Source organism: Blastocystis hominis (genome assembly GCF_000151665.1).
Source record: "Blastocystis hominis, Singapore isolate B (sub-type 7) whole genome shotgun sequence assembly, scaffold_4".
Lineage (NCBI taxonomy): Eukaryota > Bigyra > Opalinata > Blastocystidae > Blastocystis > Blastocystis hominis.
The window spans coordinates 244,021-261,749 of record NW_013171849.1 but is presented as its reverse complement, the minus strand read 5'-3'; the positions used below and the strand labels follow the sequence as shown (position 1 = coordinate 261,749).

Sequence of the window (17,729 nt, the reverse complement as noted above, 5' to 3'; positions counted from 1 at the left end):
ATTCTGGGCTCGGCGGCGACGACGGAGACGATGAACGTGCACGTGGCGGCGTGCGTGTGCTTGTGTAGGACACAGGGGAGAGCGTGCGAAGTAGCGTCGCTGGTGGCGTCGATGAAGGACGTGGTGAACAAGAGCGAGGCCTGGGAGATCATGCAGTTCCTGATGAACCAGGTGAACAACTACTCGAGCGGAGACGAGCTGATGAACGGTCTGCTGGACTGCATGGCGGAGATCTTCCAGTACTGCGAGACGGAGAACAAGCAGCAGTTCCTCGTGGTGATGATTCCGAAGCTGATCGAGCTGACCAAGACGAACGTGGACTATTCGCTGAAGCAGGTGGTGGCGGGTCCCGAGTACCAGAACGAGAATGGCGTGGAGCGATTGACGATGGACACGAAGAACATGGGCAAGGTGCAGATGTCGATCAACACGACGGCGATCGAGGTGGTGTCCAATGCGGTGCGTTTGATTCACAATCTGATTATTGATGCGGATAGCATGATGCTTCCATTCATATCCTTTAAGTGTTGTTGTGATTGTGTGAGTTCATTGAAGTGAGAGTTGAATTCGGATTGGAATTGGGAAGTGAGTTCATTTGATTCCTGTGTGTTTTCATTGGAGTTTTTAGTTTTTGAATTCATTGAGATTTCCATTCTTTGAATTCATTGGGATTCCCCTTTGTTATATTCATTCGAACTCCCATTCTTTGACTCATTCCAACTCCCATTCTTTGACTCATTCCAACTCCCATTCTTTGACTCACCCCTTCCTTTTGGTTCCTTCATTCCCCACGTTGGCGATGTGTTCGCCGCCATTTCGCCCCTCGTCGATTTCACGTGGCACGAGGAGGTCCGCAACCTCTGCGCCCGCATTCTCCCCAAGCTCTTCACGCTGCTGGTGAACGGCCTGCGCAACAACCAGACCACGGCGCAGCAGTGCCTGGATCTCTACAACGAGACCGTGAAGATGCTGATCGAGCAGTACACGGCCGAAGACGCCGCGACGGAGCGAAGCTGCATCGCTGAATCGCTCCGCGACATTTTCTGCGTAGCCCCACAGCGACCTCTCGAATCGTAGACGTGCTATGAGAGCGGCGATGAGAGCCATCACATGTTCCAGAACCAGCGCATGCCGATTCCCTCCGACTCGCTGCCCTCGGTGGTGGAAAACCTCCTCGAGTTCCTGAAGGAGTCCGTGGAGATCTTGGAGGCGATGTACAAAGAGGTAGATTTCGAGGACCGCGAGATGGAGGACGCGCGCAACGAGTTCGAAGAAGAGGCCGGCGAGGAGAAGGACTGCGTGGAGAACCTCCTGGACGCGCTGGGCTACATCATCCGCTTCGCGGGCAACTCGATCGCGCCGCTCTACCAGCAATACATCTCTCCCTTCTGCGCCAAGTACATGGCGTCTCCCTTCGAGTACATCCTCTTCGTCGGCGTCTGCAGCATGGACGACCTCATGCTCTACGCGCCCGACGTCGTCGCCCCCGTCGTCAACGACCTCCTCGGCTTTTTCCACCAGCACATGCACTGCGAGGACCCCGCGCTCCGCCAGGCCGTTCTCTTCGGCGTCAAGGTCGCCATCGAGCGCTTCAACGCCGTCGTGGCGCCGCAGGCGCAGGCCATTCTCTCCGCGCTGCTCCGCGTGGCGCAGAGCCAGGAGGCGGAGGACGAGAAGTACGCGAGCGCGACGGACAACGCGCTGTCGGCGATCTTCTCGCTGCTGCTCGGCTGTCCCGGCAATCTCGGACCTTCCCAGGCCGATCAGGCGCTGCAGCTGTTTGTGAGCCACTTGCCGCTGATGGAGGACGTGGCGGAGGCGCAGGACGTGCACGAGCGCGTGGTGATGGAGCTGGAGAAGCCGAACCACGGACTGTTCAACAATAAAAACGTGATGGATGCGGTGATGCAGGCATTGCCGATGATGCTGCTGCCGACGTATGATGACGGAGATAATGAGTATGAAATCACGTATGACGAGACGAAGATGGAGATTATGAAGATTCTGAAGAGTTTGGACAGACGACAGCTGAATGGATTGCTGAACGGACTGGAGCCCGACATGCGGATGGCTGTGAACAGCATTTTGAGTAACTAAGCTGTGGAGTGTGTTGTTGCATTGTTTGTTGGAGAGAGAGAGGGTCCAGGGTCCAGGGTCGAATGAGCTGGGACGTAACATTCTGCTATTTGGGTACTACTAGAGGTTCTCCACTATGCATACAAGATTGTTGAGTTTTGCATCACGCTGCGCAATTTACACAAACGTGCATTTTTGCAGGATGGTATGGCACTCTGCATGCATTTTTATGCACAGAGAATGGTCTACTCTCTTGATAATCTCATATTCGTGTATATTAAGAGATTTCAGCAGAATACACAACAAAAATCCACCTTTTTTCCGATTTCTACAAATATTTCCATTTCTACTGCATCATTTATGGAGGAAGTGAATATTAAGGACCAGAAGGGAATCATCAACTGGAGAATTGTGTCCGTTATTCTGTTTGTGATTTTCATTCAGCAATTGGTTTGTGCCCTGCTCTACGCTGCTCTTCCTTTCCTTATTCCGACATATTTCCCTGATGTAGGGCTATTTGCGATGTGAACACAATTAGATTGAACAAAACAAGGTTGGTAATTATGCAGGCTACTTAATTTCGATGTACAATATTGGTCAGATTCCCGGCTGTCTATTTTGGGGTTGGTATGCTGATCGTTCTGGAAGAAAGACTGCCTTGCTGATCATTACACTCGGTAGGCGTAATCGGCATTATTAACTGCAGCGAACGGAGTCGTTATGAGTCTTTTTGGTTTGTCGACCAATTTCTATGTGGCCATCTCTCTTCGTTTGCTCTGGGGAATGCTCGACGGTTATTTGGGAATCTGCAAAACCGTCCTCACGGAAGTGTGTTCTCCCGACATGCTTCCCATCACCACCGGTCTGATCTTTCTTTCGATGGCTCTGGCGAGCACTGCGGGTCCCATCGTTGGAGGCTATCTCTCCGACCCGGAAGAACTGCTCGCCCCCATCATCGACCGTCTTCCCTATCTGAAGCGTGTTCCCTTCGCGATTCCTCTGTGTCTCTGCGGCTTCGGAAGCTTCGTGTGTATGGTTCTTCGCTTGGTGGGACGTAGGCTGCTTGCTGATCTTGCGGTGGGTGGACGAGACCTTCCCGAAGGAGGAACGCGAGCGAAAGAAGGAGGTCAGCGAGGCGATGGCGCAGAAAATGTCGGGTATTCTGCGAAAGCGCGGCCGTGCGGAGAGTCTGGACGATGAAGAGCATGTGATGCTGCTGATGAGCCAGAACAACTACATCTCGATGTTTAAGGACAAGCTGACGCTGATTTCTGTGTTGCTTTATGGTTTGAATGGAGTTGTTTTGTGATGTAGCGATCGAGGGACTCATCCAAGGCACGTATGATACGCTTCTCCCCGTCTGGCTGGCCGCGGCGCGCTCGGTTGGAGGGTTCGATATGGACAAGAAAGTGCTGGGCTGGGTCGTGAGCTTCGTGTGTCCGATGCAAATGGCGACTTGTCGGATTGTGGAGTTGTGGCTTATGGCTAGTGCTTCTCTTCCCTGCCGTGTCGGCAGTGAGCAGTACGCGAACCTCCTACTGGGTGCTGAGCGTCGTGCAGGTGTTCGTTCTGGCGCTGCATCCGCTGGTATCGATGCTGAACTCGCTGGGAACCACGCAGGAAATCGCGGTGCTGTACGGAATGATCTCGACGTTCCACATCATTCGATCGATTCTCTTTAAATATCCGATTGATTACCAACCATCTTGGTATGGGGGCTTAACAACACTGCGGTGTATGTGCTCATTGCCAATGCGTGCTACAAGGAATTCCGAGCCAAGGCGTATAGTTTGAGTCAAGTGTTGGCGGGACTTCTTCGCTTCTTTGTCGGTGTGTGGACGGGTTTTGACGTAGGGACCGACGTTGATTCCGATTTTATTCGCGTGGAGCATCGCGAAGCCGCGTCCGTTCCCTTTCAATTATGGACTCAGCATGTATGTGCTGGCTCTGCTGACGGTGGTTTGCGTGGTTCTGACGTGGATTCTGCCTGAGTCCGTAAACGAGCCGAAGGGATCGCTGTATACGGAGGTGGAGGAGCGATCGAAGAAGCGAGCAAAGGTGGATGGATCGGTGGAAGCGCCGCTCCTGGAGAACGAGGTCAATTAGTTGTGAATCAGTGTGGTGAGAATTGTTTGCTGGATAGAAACAAAGGAAAGGGAAACAAGAGGAACAATGAACGAGATCTGGGCTTTGTTTTTACAGAGGAGCAATGAATTTAGAAAAGAATGAACGCATCATTGGAAGTGTGTGAAATGGATTGTAGAAATACCAATTGGCGATGGAAATTGTGATTCCGATGCTCATGATGAACGCGTAAAACGTGTAGAGATTGTACTTTGCGATACACTGACTATGAATTAGCGACTCGGCACGGAAATACCCTATAACACCGCAATGGTGATCATAACTAGGATTAAAGAGAAACAAAATAAGGAAGTACTTGTAGAAGCAAACTCCACAAATATTACAGTGGTTGGCTTTAGGGGGTCGATACAACTGACAGATGCTGCAGTAAGTATATCCCTGCTTTTCCAAATCGTCTCCATTTTCGATGGCGTTGTTTTCATCACGAATAATCACTCCAGGATTCATCGTTCCTGTGTAAATGTAACAAAACATGGCACACGCATAACTGATCACATACATGTATCGTGCGATTTTTAGGGTGACCAGATCTATTGTATAGTAAACAATGACACCAAGAAGAGTCAAGAGAAAAAGAAAAAACATGAAAACCCATCTATCTTTCAATCCATGAACACCACATAAACCTATTCGGACCCAGCGATAGCGTGAATCCCTTCTTCGTGTGATCCCCGAAAATGATATAAAAGTTCCCTTGTTTGTAAAAATAGCTTTCATATTACCAATCTGGTTGAACTCTACTTCCTCTTCGAATCAGTTCGCATCGGACTTCCAAACGGACTGTCAAAAAATGGATCCGTTCTTGTTGTTTTTGCAGTGTACACAACGTCTGGAGAATCCACACTATCACGGAATACTCCAATTTTGAATGGTTCAGCCAACTCGTTCATTGGTTCCGTTTATCCTATTTCCCATCAATTTCAGACTCTCACCCCTCACCAATCGCTCCTTCCTCCTCTCCCACTCGTATTTCCAACAAACAACCCATGGCACGTTAAAGCAAGTATCTCACTGGCTGGTCCGCAGGATACGTTCTCTTATCCGGATCTTCCTCCTTGAACACTTCAAAGTGTCTCTCCAGCGTCTCGCTCAGCTGCAGAATGGACGCCAGATTTCCCGATCGATAGCAGTAATTGGGAGCGGACCACACCTTTCCGTCACTCCTCTCCTCCTCTTCGCCTACCGTGCACACTGCCTTGTCGAAGAAGTACTGGTACCCGTCCATAGCCATTTGATGAGCTCGGCACACCAGCTCCAGACCGTTGATCTGATTGAACTCCTTTGCCACGTCTGCGCCGAAGATCCAGCCAGCCCCGCGGAAGTTGCGCTTGAATCTAGGCTTGAGGGAGAGGCGAGGACGCACCCTTCGATGTCAGGCTCGGGATCGGACCAGAGCAGATCGGCGTAGAGACCCTCGTTGGCTACTTCTTGGAAGCGGTAGATGCTGTTGATGTGGTCTACGGTGCGGATGAACGGGGACAGACCGCCATGCACACACAGGATTTTGTCGTCGATCAGCGCAGCGATGCTCATGCAGTCGAAAATGTCCACCAGATACTTCCAGGCATTGGTGCTACCGTACTTCTGCATGCACTCATCGTAGAAGCCGTACACCTGGGTGATCTGACGACCCTCGTGGTTTCCTCTCAGTAGGACGATGCGGTCCGGATAGCGCGCTTTCAGACAGAGGAACAGCTCGATACATTCGACACTGAAGTATCCACGATCCACGTAATCTCCCATAAAGACGTATTTCGTCTCAGGCACATCACCGCCGAGACGGAACAATTTCTTCAGATCGTAGTATTGTCCATGGATATCTCCGCAGACGGTTACGGGAGTGGAAACGGGCTACGGCCATGAGTCAAACCAACTGGTCATACAATAACGTTGGGCTCCTGCATGAGCAAGTCCTTTACAATACGGCACAATAATTCAAGTTCATTCTCCTCCAACGGAATTTTCTGACGGAGTTTTTCAACCCAAGCATCAAGATCTGCAATCATGTTAATCAAAAATGGGATTAGACTTTGTAATCCTAGAGCGTACAGTGGTCATTATCCTATATTTATCATACTTTCCAAATCATACCCATTCCGCTCGTTTCTGCGTCCAGGTTTTTTATGCTATAACGGAAATGGTGTATGGTTTACAGATTAGCGATATTTTAAACACATTGCGGATACTTGGAATTAGCCCATAACCGGTTTAGAATAGGAATGCAATAGAGGATTTCTTCCGAATCCCCCTGTTTCGAATGAACCACTTTTTTTTTTACCCATTTTCCACTCTTTGTAATGCGTATAAGTATGAAAACGATTTTATGCGTAGCCGCAAAAAAGGGAGAGCTTCCTCCGCTGGAATTCGTTGTTCGTTCAAAGAAAGTGAGAAAGTGCTAAATGTGGCTTTACGGGCAGGGAGTGACCTTGTACTCGATGAATGATGAGGACGGAATGCCTCAGAAGAAAGAGTTTTTCGAATCTACGTGCTGTGTACGTGCATTGGGGGAGATTGATGGTAGGAAGGAATTTCTTGGAGTTCCGATGGAAGTATTTGCGTCTATCGTGAAACTACCGGAGTCCGTGTTTTTGACATGAATAAGTGTGCTTTTCTGCAATGTTTGATGGTAGGAGAACAGAGCGCTTTGCTCTCAACCTGCCCAAGGTTGTGGCCGTGAGCATTTCTCCTCTGAATAGTTGGCTTTTGACGATCGTTCCGTATAAATCGGATCCGAATCTCCAAATCTGGGATTTGAAGACCGGCGAACTCCACTTCTCGGTCGTTCAAAAGTCCTTTTCTCGCCAGGTACATCTCTATTTGCTCTTTTGTAACTGATTCCAGCTCTGGCCGTACATCCAATGGGACAACCAAGAGGACCACGCGATGTTCCACCACGGCGATATTGTATTTCCGCTCTCTGCTCTCTCTCTCATTCGCAGATCACTCTTTACAATGGCCACAACTTTGCGGATGAATCAATGCAGCAAGAGCTGAAGAGCACTGACTCGAGCGTCGCTGCTCCGTTCACCGTGAATTCCACCTCTTACGTGTCTCTCTCCCCCTCCTCGACGTGTCCTGCCGTTTCGCTTCTCTCCCTGCTTCACGCTTAGCTCGTGGTGTTTACGCCGCTGCGCAACGGCGAAGGCATGCTGGCCTATTTCGCCGACAAGTCGCGAACGCAGGGAAACCACCTGGCTCTGCAGCTGAATCGCCGCATGCTGAATTGCAACCAGGCCTTCTGCGAGTGGAACAAAGCGGGCGATCGCGCGGTGGTGACGGTCAGCAACGACGTGGATCAGGTAAGCGACCGAAGAGAAACGTTGAGACGCAGACCGGTGCGTCGTACTACGGCCGCAATTTCCTTTATTATCTATTCAACGACTTCAAGCAGCGTCCCGACATGCTGCTGAACATTCTGCGAGGCGTAGGGGCGAGAAGGCCTTGAATGAATTGAAGGAGCAGTCGGTGCAGGAATCGCAGTTTTCGCCGGACGGCTCGCGCTTGTGCGCGATCACGGCGTCGATCCCCGCGGCCTCGACTTTGTTTGGATTGAGGAGAGGGCGTGAGGCGAAGATTCACAACGAAGGACTGCAAGGAAGAAGGCAGCTGCGGCAAGCTGAACGTGAACACGCTGCTCTGGTCGCCGCACGGTCGCCTGCTTCTTCTCGGCGTAGGTGTGCTGCTTCGACTCGATTGGCAGGGCTTCGGAAATCTCAACGGGGACATTTTCATCTGGGACGACGTGGATCGGAAGCGGATCGTGCAGTTCCACACGGACTACATCACGTCGTGCGCCTGGGCTCCGAACAGTCGCTATTTGATTCTGGGAACGTGCTACCCGCGCATGAAGGTCGACAATCGCCTCTATGTGTACAAGTTCAACGGAAAGAAGGTCTATCAGGAGGACTTCGACTTGCTGTACGAGGTGTCTGTTCGCCCCGTGCTTCCCGGAATTCTCCCCATTCGCCCGCCCACGGTGGACGACATGAATGAAATGCGGGCCACCGTCGCCAAGAAGGCGCCATCGAAGTATGTGCCGCCTCATCTGCGAGCGAAGCAAGGCTCTGCGAAGCCGAATACGCCTGCTGCTATGAATGCTGCAGGTGCTACTAGTGCTGCGAAGAAAAAGAACGATCCGAAGTGGGCTTGGATGGAGCTACTCATTCTAGAACGTCGCGTCCGCTGCCTGGAATTCAACCTGCAGGCTTGCCGGGACTCACGAAGAGCGCCTCGCCGATGGGACCGAAGGGAATGGGACAAGGGACAGCGATGAGAGTGGGACTAAGTCCTCGCGGTGTACCGACGTATACGCAGCCAGCTCCGGGAGTGAACGTGCTGGACGACATCTTTGCTTCGGTGAGTCCGAAATCGCCTCAAGAGAGTTCGGGCGACGCTTTGAAGAAGCGAGTATGCGAGGCGAGGGGAATTGAGCGTAGATGAAGACTGTCCAGAAGAAGCTGAGCGAAATCGCCGAGATAAAGGCGAAATTTGAAATTTTAACAGACGCCCAGCAGGCAAAGGTAAAGGAGGAGGAGAAATTGAAACAAGAAGCCCAAGAGATTCAGGCAAAGCTGAACAACATGTGATGGCTTGTTAAAGAGTGATTTGTTTGTTGAAACCAGAAAAGTGTTTTGTCTCTTGTGCATGTGACTGTTTCCTGTTTCCTGGTGTGTATCTTACTCGAAAACAGTAATGTGGCATCGGCCAATCAGAATCGGTTTGTCATTCCGCAATATGGGACAATTTCGTTCCGCGATCATGTGCGACGACATACAAAACACTCTTGTGTTTTGTATCTACAAATAATTATTTCCTAAGTGTTTGTATTTTTGTTTTCTGTAACACATAGGTGATGGAGACTTTACTCGGAGGAAAGGTAGAAACTTACACTAAAAAGAGCGATCTGCGATCGTCTCTCTGCTATTATATCTCGATTATCTTGGTCCTTTTGGCCTTCATCTTCTCGTGCATCAGTCTTGGATTCTGCAGCGCTGTTTGTTTTTGAGTTTGGATGCTGATTTGTAGGAGCAGATCCAGAACAAGATGTACTCCTACGAATTCCCGTTCTTTGAGGATTGGGCTAAATTCCAGCCTGGAATGCCCGTGAGCATTGATTGGAAGGGAAATGCCTGGCCTGGTGCCGGAACCACCATCTACCGCAACGTTGCGGAAGAGCCCATCACCTACAGCATGAACAACGTGAAGCTGCGACAGCTGAACCACTTCATGACGTTGGCTGTGTTCGATGGAGGTGTGGCTGCCTTCCGTGGCACCTTCGAAAACTTCGAGGTGCAGATGGGAAAGAGGGACCTGCCCACTGTGGACGGTCAGATCCGCCGTGTGAGTGAAGTGATTGCGTTGAACCGCGACACGTTCGTCATCGTCGGTTCGAACGAGCTGCTGCCTCTGACCGTGCTGGTGACTCGTCCTGATTCGGGCCCTCTGACGGTGAGCTTCCAGTTCGGTATTCCCACTCCGATGGGCGATGTGGACAACGACAAGTTCCCGCATCTCGATGCTCTGACCAACACCACGATGGCGATGATCTACGAGCGCAACCATGGTCTGTACACGCGCAAGGCGGAGATAAAGGGCACGGGAAACAACGCGCAGATCTCTCTGGGAAAGGAGACGCGTGTGGGAAACAGCTACGAGTTCCACAAGGTGGCTGGAATGGACGCGAACCATTTCATTATTGCGGCGACGGGTCGTCTGTTCAACTCGTCGTTCTACTACCCTGCCGTGACGGCGGTGCTGTGCACGATCAATAACGATAAGATCGAGGTCGGTGAGTGGAAGTACTTGGCCTGGGCGATGTCGCACAACTACATGGACATGGACAACTTCGACAACCAGAATGCGATCATGGTGTTCTCGGACGCGCTCGAGCACTCCATCATTGCGGTGATGGTCCACTTCAACCGCGAGGACAACGATATCTCCTTCGGATCGTCGCGCACCATCCAGAACGGCGGCTCGGTCTTCTACCCCGAGAAGATCGACATGCGCATTCTCTCTCCCTCGACGTTCGCCGTGTTCTACGAGGACCAGGTCATTCACCGCCTCTGCCTGGTGCTGTGCTCGGTGTCCTCCTCGCGCGATATCTCGGTGGCGTCGCCCACGTACGTGGTCAGCCTCACCTCGGGAGCCTTCTCGTACGATCTCTGCGAGAGCGGAATGGGCGACTTCGTGATCCTGGAGAACCGCGTCACGGACCAGAACCGCGTGTTCATGCACTATGGAGTGGTGCTGCCTCGCCCCTTCGGTATTGCGCAGAAGTCCAAGAACGGCAAGCTCATGATCCAGTTCGCCGGTATGTTCAAGGTGCCCACCAAGCAGCGATTCACTCCTGGCCGAGCCATCTACACGAACTCCAAGGGAGAGCTGCTGGAGGGAAGACCCTTCGGAATGGCCAACAGAGAGTCCGGTCAGTTCTATGAGTACGGACCGGACCGATCGATCCTCAGCCAGAACAACCTGGTGGGAGTGGCTGTGACCAAGAACAAGATCTACATGAAGTTCCTGTAAGCCGTGAAGAGTGAAGAGCGAAGAGCGAAGAGCTCTGTAGAAGGAAAAGCCTTTGGAACTGCATCATGTTTGTGCAACAAACAAAACAAATACCATCTGCAAGTTCCTCCAAGCGGCGATTGTCCACGTTTTTCCCATTATACGCCACCAGGGAGAATAAACAAATTAAACCAACGATTCCAATGATCCCATATATGTACCTACAATGAAGCATAAAATAAAGTGACTACGATACCAAGACGAAATCGAGAGAAGTAATATTCCACAAAATAACAACTATCAGAGCGTTTACGCCATAAAAAACCAACATTAAAAAGAGAATAAAAACTATCAGTCATTAGTCCACAAAAATGCATACACAGATCGCCCCAACTCTGCCCACAGCAGACTACCTTGTAATCGGGTTTGGGCATAATCCAACCAATTCGTCTTTCTTCAAACGGATGAGTTTCCTTACGCTTTTGTACGTCCTTTGCCCATTTATCATATCTGGCAGCCGGCAATCCATACTACACTTCACCAGAAAAACATGTAAAAACCTTTGTTTCTGGATGGTCAGAAGCTAGGGATGTCATTTCCACATTCTTAATTTGATCAGCCATGAGTGATGAGAAAGAAAATCTACACGATCAGTAAAGACTGGAGCACTTTCGTCCAAAACGACCCAATTTAGTAAGGGGCTGGTATTCGGAATTTAGGGACAATAAGGAGTTTGATCGATTCACTCACTCGAATAGAGCGCAATGAATGATCAGCCTGTAGGAAATCCTGTAATTCTTGAATTGCAGAGTACGAAAGACATCAAGCTTCACAAATTTACGTGGAATGATTTGGAAAATGTTACAACCTGTATAAATATTGCATATTCAGAAACCATGGCAGTTTTCAAGAGTATGGATCGAAACTACTCTTTTCAGTAGATGTTCACATTCGGAGGACGTCTAAGAGTCAATTAGAACACATTTTTGCTACGGAAAAAGTAGAACTATGGGGATACAAGACTCTGGCAAGTAGAAATGTCATTTGGATGTTACTTTGAGATGAAGTCGTTGCTGCCGTAATGATTCGAGAAATTGACGAGAAAACGGGGGCAATCGAGTTACTCAGTGTTTTACCGGAGTATATGGGACTGGGTCTCTCAAGCTCGCTATTGCGCAATTGTGAATACGTTCTCCATGAAGCAGGAAAAGAGGAAGTGCAACTGCAGGTCTATCTTCCACGAGGATATTCGAAAGACGATATGAAGCGACTGGGATACAAAATTGTGAGGGAAGAACCATGGAGAGAATTGGAGGATAAACTCAAGCCATCATCCATCGATTCGTGGGTGATGCTGACTGTTAGTAAGGAAATTTAGCTTTTTGTATTATTTTCTGTTTGTGGAGTCACACAAATCTTTCCCTCAGACTTGGGAGCAACGAATGGATACAGAAAACAAGGAGGAGCACTCTCCATCTCTGCCGAAAGCCGAAAACGAGAAGGTAAAGGAAAAAGGTAGTTTACTGTCTTTTCATAAGAAGCAGAGCAAGAAAAGGAAGACAACGAAAATAAGAGCGATTTGGAAGAAACAAAGCGGGAATTGTACTCAAAGGTCCCCATGGGTAAATCTGTAGAGATCGTGCAAACAAGCCCGTCACTCTTTCCATAAAGAATCTAACTACGTATGCTCCGGCACTCTTCTTGATTCCATCTAGAAACACGAACGAGCGACATCTGCGAGAGATATTCAGTAACTATGGAGTGGTTCGGCGTGTCAAACTCCTGCGGAGAGACCAAACTGCCATCTCTCAGGGAGTGGGTTTAGTTGAGATGAATTCGGAAGAAGAAGCACTGAGAGCGATGGATTATTTGGACGGAGCTCAAATTGATGGTAAAGACGGTTGAGAGGATTTAGTGCAGGAGTGGTTGTATATGTACAGAGAGTGTTTAAATCGGTGTTCGACGAGGAGAAGCGCAGAGAAACGAGCTCGCATCACCGTCATCATCATTCTCGCTCAGGACATGAGCGTTCTGATTCTCGTTCTCGACGCCGTTTGCATTCACGAAGTCGGAGTCGAAGTCGCAGCCGAAGTCGCAGTGGAAGTCACTCGCGTCATCATCGTAGTCAAAGAAAATACTAATTTAATTGAATTTAATTGAATTGAATTTGATAACTAAAATAGCGAGTACTGTTTGTGTGAAAATCGTGACTATTTTTGGATTCTTTTCGTGTTGACAAGATAATGTCATTATTGTGTCTATGTTGTAAATGAAATCAGTCGTTATATCTTTTTTCCTCTTTCTACTTATTGTACGTCGCGGTTTTGCGCTTATTGCCATCTCATCTATCGAGGAGGTGTTTTCGCACACACAAGCTCGGTTTGGGAGGCAGTATGAGAACACCTCTATTGTGGGATTTCTCGAGGAGAGCGATCCTTTTGATGCCTGTACGCCTTTGAAGAATAATCATACTGGATCGATTGTACTTGCGATTCGAGGAGGGCCGAGGAGATGCTCGTTTGATACAAAGGTTGCAAATGTAAGTGTTGACTTGATGATTGTAAAAGGTAGATTGAGTCATCGGGAGCAGTTGCCGCTATTATCATGAACTCCCTTCCATCTCCCTTCGAGAATGACGAGTTGATAGAGATGGGTACGAAATCTGATTGGAATGTGAGTTTTCTATATTGTTCTAATGTGTAGCTATCGATCTCGAGTATTTTTATTACACACGCTTCAGGATCCGTGCTTCAATCGTATTTGCATAAAAACGGATCCCTATCCCGATTGCTTGTTGTGGTAAATTCGACAGGGGAGGAAATCCTGACGGTACCGACGTTTTGGGATATGTTTGTAACCTTCCTCCAGCTTTCCATCGTGCTTTGGACGTCGATAGGACTACTGTATTTTTTCTCTTTTTTGATGGGAGTATTTCAACGTTTCAAGCGACGTTTGGCCATTCGGCAGATGCACTCGATTGTGGTGGATTCCAATAATTTCCACGACTCCTATTGCACCGAGTGTTCCATCTGCCTGGAAGAATTCAAAAAAGGAGATCATGTCAAAGTCTTGCCTTGCAAGCATGTATTCCACGAGCATTGCGCTAAGGAGTGGATTGTCGATGTTCGTGGCGTCTGTCCCCTCTGTAGGCAAGGAATTTTTGCCAAGGAGGGAGAAGTGGGTTTGGAGGGAAAAGATGATTGGTAGATTGCTTCGGAGGATCAGCTAAATCGAGAGTTAAACGACTTAGTGGATCGCGAAGCCTTGAGGACTCACTCTAAAACGTTGATTTATCTGTTTGTGATTATCTATGTATTATTAACCTTCGTTTCCTTTGTGTTACCGTGGCTTGTTTGTTCTACACAGGAATGGTTGGGGCAGAAGGATGGCAGAGAATGAAGAGTCTTGTCAATCGAATGACTTCTCTTCTCATGTTTAATAAGATGAAAAATAACGGATACGAAGAGAAGGCATTCTATACCTTATTCTCCCTCCAACAAACACATCCAACTCTCCTTTCTATTCTACACACTCTCTTCCTTTCCCTATGAACACCAAATCATCGCTCGATTCTCAAACAAACAATACCCATTCCATAATTCTTATTTCTTATTCCCATTCCCTCTACTTCATCTGCTTCAGTCTCTCCTCCCTGGCCTTCAGCATCGCGGGAGGCAGCGGTCGTTTGAACGGCAGGAACTTGATTCCGCCCATCCACGGCTGCAACACCTCGGGGATCTCCACGCCCTCGCTCGTCTGATAGTTCTCCAGAATGCAGCACAGCGTCCGCGTCAGCGCGCACAGCGTCGAGTTCAGCATGTGCACGTACTTCTTCTCCTCGTTCTTCTTCTTCGTCGCGCCGCACCGAATCTCCATCGCGCGGCTCTGATAATCCGTGCAGTTGCTGCACGACACCAGCTCGCGGTACGCTTCGTACCCCGGGAACCATCCTTCCAGGTCGTATTTCTTCGCCGCCGCGTTGTTCAGCGCGCCCGACACGATGTTCACCACGCGGTACGGCAGATTCAGCGACTCGTAGAACTCGCGCGAGTTCTGAATCATGTATTCGTGCATCGCCCAGCTCTCCTCCGGCTTCGAAATCACGAACTGCTCCACTTTGTCGAACTGGTGCACGCGGAAAATGCCCCACGTGTCCTTCCCGTGCGCTCCGGCCTCCTTCCGGAAGTTCGTAGAGAACCCCGTGTATTTCAACGGCAGCTCCTTCTCGTCCAGCCACTCGCCCATGTGATACCCGCAGATCGGCTGCTCCGACGTCGCGATTAAATATTTCTCTTCGCCCTCCTCCCCTTCAACGTGGTACAGACTCTCGTCGAAGTCCTCCAGCTGCGCAACGCCGGCCATCACGTCGCGATTCATGAAGTACGGAGTCTGCAAAAGCGTGAATCCGCGCTTTGTGTTCCATTGCATCGCGTACATGATGATCGCCTGGTTCAACAGCACCGCGGAACCCTTCAGGAAGTATCCACGATGGCCCGCTACGCGCGTTCCGCGCTCGGGTTCGTATCCATCGAGCATCCACAAGAGCTCGTGATGGCAATACATATCCTTGGTCATGGGACGAGGCGTTCCCCACTTCCAGACAACACCATTGTTGTCCTCGTTGTTGTCGATGATGCAAGTGTCCGATAATATGTTACCGATCTTGCCCAACTTGGCATCACGCTCCACACGCACTTTCTCCACTTCCTTCTCCGTTTCTTCGATCTTTGCAGTCACCTCCTTCACCTTTGCGGCTTCCTCCGCTGCATCTTTGCCCTCCTTGCGAGCCTTTCCGATCTATTGATCAGATCCAATTGTCGAAGCATACAGCAGTGGACAAAATACGCTTTTCCTTCTTCATGTTGTCAATGCTTCCAACAAGAGCTCTCCATTTCTACAGTGAATTGGAAACACGAAAGGTACGTCATCCAGAGCGATCACTTCATCGACAAGCTCCACACTGGCAAAACGGTCTTTCTGGGATTTACGAACCAAGTCCGGGTTTCCTCCACGCGAGACACGAAGCAGGTTAATATCAATAGGCATTGTAAGTAAACAATTGTTTGGTTGGAAACGAAGGGATCTGTCTGGAGTGTTGTATATAGTATGTTGAGAGGTGAAAACAGGTCCCATATAGTCTAATAGGTTAGGATAGCAGGCTCTCACCCTGCCGATCCGGGTTCGATTCCCGGTGTGGGAATTCTTTTTTCTTTTTTCTATATTTTTATTACTCGAAACTACAGACTACTGTATCACGATAACAAACCATCTTATTTTGGAAAGATTCTAATAGAAGAACAGCATCTTGTATATGCCTTATTGAAAACGAAAACAGATCCCATATAGTCTAATAGGTTAGGATAGCAGGCTCTCACCCTGCCGATCCGGGTTCGATTCCCGGTGTGGGAATTCTTTTTCCCTTTTCTCCCTTGAAACTACAAACTATTGTTTTACAGCAGCAAACCATTCTATCTTCGAAAAACAATGGAAGAAGAAAAAAAGAACGTAGTGAGTGCCAAAGAGATCGAAGACAAGATGGAGAAGGTGGCAGAAGAGAAGAACGTAGAAGATGCGCCTAGTTTTCCTGCCCTTTCTGCAAAAGACATGGCTGTAGGAGGTGATTGCAATGTTTACCTTTTAGGGCAAGGAGGAGATTCGTCGCATTCGTTGTCCTCCAAATCGATTCATATCCTGATTAATGTGCATTGCACAACTTGTATAGTCATCTTAATATGCAAACACCGCTTAAGAACAACTGGGAAAAGTTGATGCGTCCAGTCGTTGACCAGTTAAAGCTGCTGATTCGATTCAACAAGAAGACCAACTGTGTTGAGCTAAAGGTATGGTTGTTGTGTCTTTGCTTACTCTGTAGACTTCTCCTCACACTGTGGACAGCAGTTGTCTGCAGAAGGGAGAAGACTACATCCATGCGTTTATGCTGGGTTTCGACATTGCAGACGCAGTGGCTCTGCTTCGTTTGGACGATTTGTACATTGGTCGTTGCTTTCACATCGATTCACGTGCAGAAACCTTCGAAATCAAGGACGTTCGTCTGCTTCATGGCGACCACATCAGTCGAGCGATCGGTCGAATTGCGGGACAGGTGGCCGCAGAATCGATTTGTGAGAGATAGATGGGCAAGACCAAGTTTGCGATTGAAAACGCTACGCGCTGCCGAATCGTGTTAGCTGACCAGACGTATGATTCGTTTTGCCGATGTTTTTTATATTTTAGGATTCACATCATGGGGTCCTATGCTAATATTGCGATTGCGAGGAATGCGATCTGCAATCTGATCATGGGCTCACCTCCCAGCAAGGTGTATAACCAGATGAAACAGGTAGCTGCTCGACAGAGAGAGCGTTTCTAATGTCGTTTTATGTTGCTGTGTGGTGTTTGTTGGAAGAAATGAGAGGTTTTGGAATGGAGATGGAAAGAATAAAAGTCGACATGATGAGGTTGAGTATCTGATTGTTCGATACAGAGCCGAAGAATAAGAGAGAGAGAAGAGTAGTGCTGTTAATTGCACGCCTTTAGTGATACATTGGTGTTGATATAAAATAAGGATACTTCATGGTAATGCCAACGTAGTTTGAATTGATTCTCTATCACTGGAGTTACCATTTGTGTGATCTCCATTTCGATATTTCCTTCTTTTATGATCAAGTGGCAAATGAGTCAACAAGGAAGAACATCCAATTGCCTTGCTTTATCCCAGCAAATCCTACCCAATAATATACAACAATACTGCCTGTAGGTTCCTAACAACAAGAAAAACGCATTTCTCTAGTATTCCGCTTGACAACCATGAGCTAACACTCCATCATAGCTTATAAATTGCATGCCCTCACGTCCGACAAATAGAAATGCGTAAAGAACTCGCAACAGCCAACAAAAATAAGCACACATAAAAACTTCCACTGTGGATAACCTAGTTTCGGTATGGAGAACATTCATATACCCACAAGTTATGAAAATGTGATACACTTATGGTTAGCAGT

At 48.7% G+C, this 17,729-nt stretch overlaps 11 protein-coding genes; 7 read left to right on the top strand and 4 right to left on the bottom strand.

Annotated features, from left to right (window-relative positions):
- Nucleotides 1-331: 331 nt before the first annotated feature.
- GSBLH_T00003711001 (uncharacterized protein) lies at nucleotides 332-2,115 on the top strand. XM_013042498.1 has 2 exons: nucleotides 332-1,047; nucleotides 1,078-2,115. Exons 1-2 carry the CDS (start codon nucleotides 967-969, stop codon nucleotides 2,095-2,097), a joined length of 1,101 nt encoding a protein of 366 aa, XP_012897952.1. The 5' UTR covers nucleotides 332-966; the 3' UTR covers nucleotides 2,098-2,115.
- Nucleotides 2,116-2,796: 681 nt separating this feature from the next.
- GSBLH_T00003710001 (uncharacterized protein) lies at nucleotides 2,797-3,385 on the top strand (the record flags this gene model as incomplete). The annotated part of the gene is made up of 2 exons (XM_013042497.1): nucleotides 2,797-3,106; nucleotides 3,135-3,385. The coding sequence occupies 2 exons, from the start codon at nucleotides 2,797-2,799 to the stop codon at nucleotides 3,383-3,385; spliced, it is 561 nt and encodes a 186-aa protein (XP_012897951.1).
- An 887-nt stretch (nucleotides 3,386-4,272) lies between these two features.
- GSBLH_T00006698001 (uncharacterized protein) lies at nucleotides 4,273-4,695 on the bottom strand (the record flags this gene model as incomplete). The annotated part of the gene is made up of 3 exons (XM_013042496.1): nucleotides 4,273-4,426; nucleotides 4,457-4,483; nucleotides 4,517-4,695. 3 exons carry the CDS (start codon nucleotides 4,693-4,695, stop codon nucleotides 4,273-4,275), a joined length of 360 nt encoding a protein of 119 aa, XP_012897950.1.
- Nucleotides 4,696-5,215: 520 nt separating this feature from the next.
- Nucleotides 5,216-6,227, bottom strand: GSBLH_T00003709001 (uncharacterized protein; the record flags this gene model as incomplete). Its single annotated transcript, XM_013042495.1, has 4 exons — nucleotides 5,216-5,371; nucleotides 5,405-5,555; nucleotides 5,585-6,072; nucleotides 6,105-6,227. The coding sequence occupies 4 exons, from the start codon at nucleotides 6,225-6,227 to the stop codon at nucleotides 5,216-5,218; spliced, it is 918 nt and encodes a 305-aa protein (XP_012897949.1).
- Nucleotides 6,228-7,367: 1,140 nt separating this feature from the next.
- Nucleotides 7,368-8,823, top strand: GSBLH_T00003708001 (uncharacterized protein; the record flags this gene model as incomplete). XM_013042494.1 has 7 exons in its annotated part: nucleotides 7,368-7,520; nucleotides 7,553-7,645; nucleotides 7,678-7,763; nucleotides 7,795-7,891; nucleotides 7,922-8,361; nucleotides 8,391-8,628; nucleotides 8,658-8,823. The coding sequence occupies 7 exons, from the start codon at nucleotides 7,368-7,370 to the stop codon at nucleotides 8,805-8,807; spliced, it is 1,257 nt and encodes a 418-aa protein (XP_012897948.1). The 3' UTR covers nucleotides 8,808-8,823.
- A 250-nt stretch (nucleotides 8,824-9,073) lies between these two features.
- On the top strand, nucleotides 9,074-10,812 carry GSBLH_T00003707001 (uncharacterized protein; the record flags this gene model as incomplete). XM_013042493.1 has 2 exons in its annotated part: nucleotides 9,074-9,214; nucleotides 9,247-10,812. The coding sequence occupies 2 exons, from the start codon at nucleotides 9,074-9,076 to the stop codon at nucleotides 10,747-10,749; spliced, it is 1,644 nt and encodes a 547-aa protein (XP_012897947.1). The 3' UTR covers nucleotides 10,750-10,812.
- A 24-nt stretch (nucleotides 10,813-10,836) lies between these two features.
- Nucleotides 10,837-11,356, bottom strand: GSBLH_T00003706001 (uncharacterized protein). XM_013042492.1 has 3 exons: nucleotides 11,289-11,356; nucleotides 11,108-11,258; nucleotides 10,837-11,076 (listed from the first exon to the last, which is right to left on the bottom strand). Exons 1-3 carry the CDS (start codon nucleotides 11,322-11,324, stop codon nucleotides 10,976-10,978), a joined length of 288 nt encoding a protein of 95 aa, XP_012897946.1. The 5' UTR covers nucleotides 11,325-11,356; the 3' UTR covers nucleotides 10,837-10,975.
- A 123-nt stretch (nucleotides 11,357-11,479) lies between these two features.
- On the top strand, nucleotides 11,480-12,914 carry GSBLH_T00003705001 (uncharacterized protein). XM_013042491.1 has 4 exons: nucleotides 11,480-11,507; nucleotides 11,538-11,640; nucleotides 11,670-11,759; nucleotides 11,790-12,914. Exons 1-4 carry the CDS (start codon nucleotides 11,493-11,495, stop codon nucleotides 12,104-12,106), a joined length of 525 nt encoding a protein of 174 aa, XP_012897945.1. The 5' UTR covers nucleotides 11,480-11,492; the 3' UTR covers nucleotides 12,107-12,914.
- Nucleotides 12,915-13,046: 132 nt separating this feature from the next.
- On the top strand, nucleotides 13,047-13,935 carry GSBLH_T00003704001 (uncharacterized protein; the record flags this gene model as incomplete). XM_013042490.1 has 2 exons in its annotated part: nucleotides 13,047-13,401; nucleotides 13,432-13,935. The coding sequence occupies exons 1-2, from the start codon at nucleotides 13,333-13,335 to the stop codon at nucleotides 13,933-13,935; spliced, it is 573 nt and encodes a 190-aa protein (XP_012897944.1). The 5' UTR covers nucleotides 13,047-13,332.
- A 381-nt stretch (nucleotides 13,936-14,316) lies between these two features.
- Nucleotides 14,317-15,774, bottom strand: GSBLH_T00003703001 (uncharacterized protein; the record flags this gene model as incomplete). XM_013042489.1 has 3 exons in its annotated part: nucleotides 14,317-15,525; nucleotides 15,557-15,622; nucleotides 15,652-15,774. 3 exons carry the CDS (start codon nucleotides 15,772-15,774, stop codon nucleotides 14,353-14,355), a joined length of 1,362 nt encoding a protein of 453 aa, XP_012897943.1. The 3' UTR covers nucleotides 14,317-14,352.
- A 407-nt stretch (nucleotides 15,775-16,181) lies between these two features.
- On the top strand, nucleotides 16,182-17,117 carry GSBLH_T00003702001 (uncharacterized protein). XM_013042488.1 has 6 exons: nucleotides 16,182-16,428; nucleotides 16,479-16,568; nucleotides 16,601-16,724; nucleotides 16,755-16,831; nucleotides 16,862-16,926; nucleotides 16,963-17,117. Exons 1-6 carry the CDS (start codon nucleotides 16,333-16,335, stop codon nucleotides 17,096-17,098), a joined length of 588 nt encoding a protein of 195 aa, XP_012897942.1. The 5' UTR covers nucleotides 16,182-16,332; the 3' UTR covers nucleotides 17,099-17,117.
- Nucleotides 17,118-17,729: the final 612 nt, after the last annotated feature.

Coding starts and splice junctions, on each gene's coding strand:
- GSBLH_T00003705001 (XM_013042491.1), top strand. Junction 11,641..11,669: donor AACCATGGCAGTTTTCAAGA/GTATGGATCGAA, acceptor TCTTTTCAGTAG/ATGTTCACATTCGGAGGACG. Junction 11,760..11,789: donor GGGATACAAGACTCTGGCAA/GTAGAAATGTCA, acceptor TGTTACTTTGAG/ATGAAGTCGTTGCTGCCGTA.
- GSBLH_T00003711001 (XM_013042498.1), top strand. CDS start 967: ATGCTGATCGAGCAGTACACGGCCGAAGACGCCGCGACGGAGCGAAGC. Junction 1,048..1,077: donor CGCTCCGCGACATTTTCTGC/GTAGCCCCACAG, acceptor CTCGAATCGTAG/ACGTGCTATGAGAGCGGCGA.
- GSBLH_T00003702001 (XM_013042488.1), top strand. CDS start 16,333: ATGGCTGTAGGAGGTGATTGCAATGTTTACCTTTTAGGGCAAGGAGGA. Junction 16,832..16,861: donor TCGGTCGAATTGCGGGACAG/GTGGCCGCAGAA, acceptor TGTGAGAGATAG/ATGGGCAAGACCAAGTTTGC. Junction 16,927..16,962: donor ATCGTGTTAGCTGACCAGAC/GTATGATTCGTT, acceptor TTTATATTTTAG/GATTCACATCATGGGGTCCT.
- GSBLH_T00003706001 (XM_013042492.1), bottom strand. CDS start 11,324: ATGACATCCCTAGCTTCTGACCATCCAGAAACAAAG. Junction 11,259..11,288: donor CTGACCATCCAGAAACAAAG/GTTTTTACATGT, acceptor GGTGAAGTGTAG/TATGGATTGCCGGCTGCCAG. Junction 11,077..11,107: donor GCAGAGTTGGGGCGATCTGT/GTATGCATTTTT, acceptor AATGACTGATAG/TTTTTATTCTCTTTTTAATG.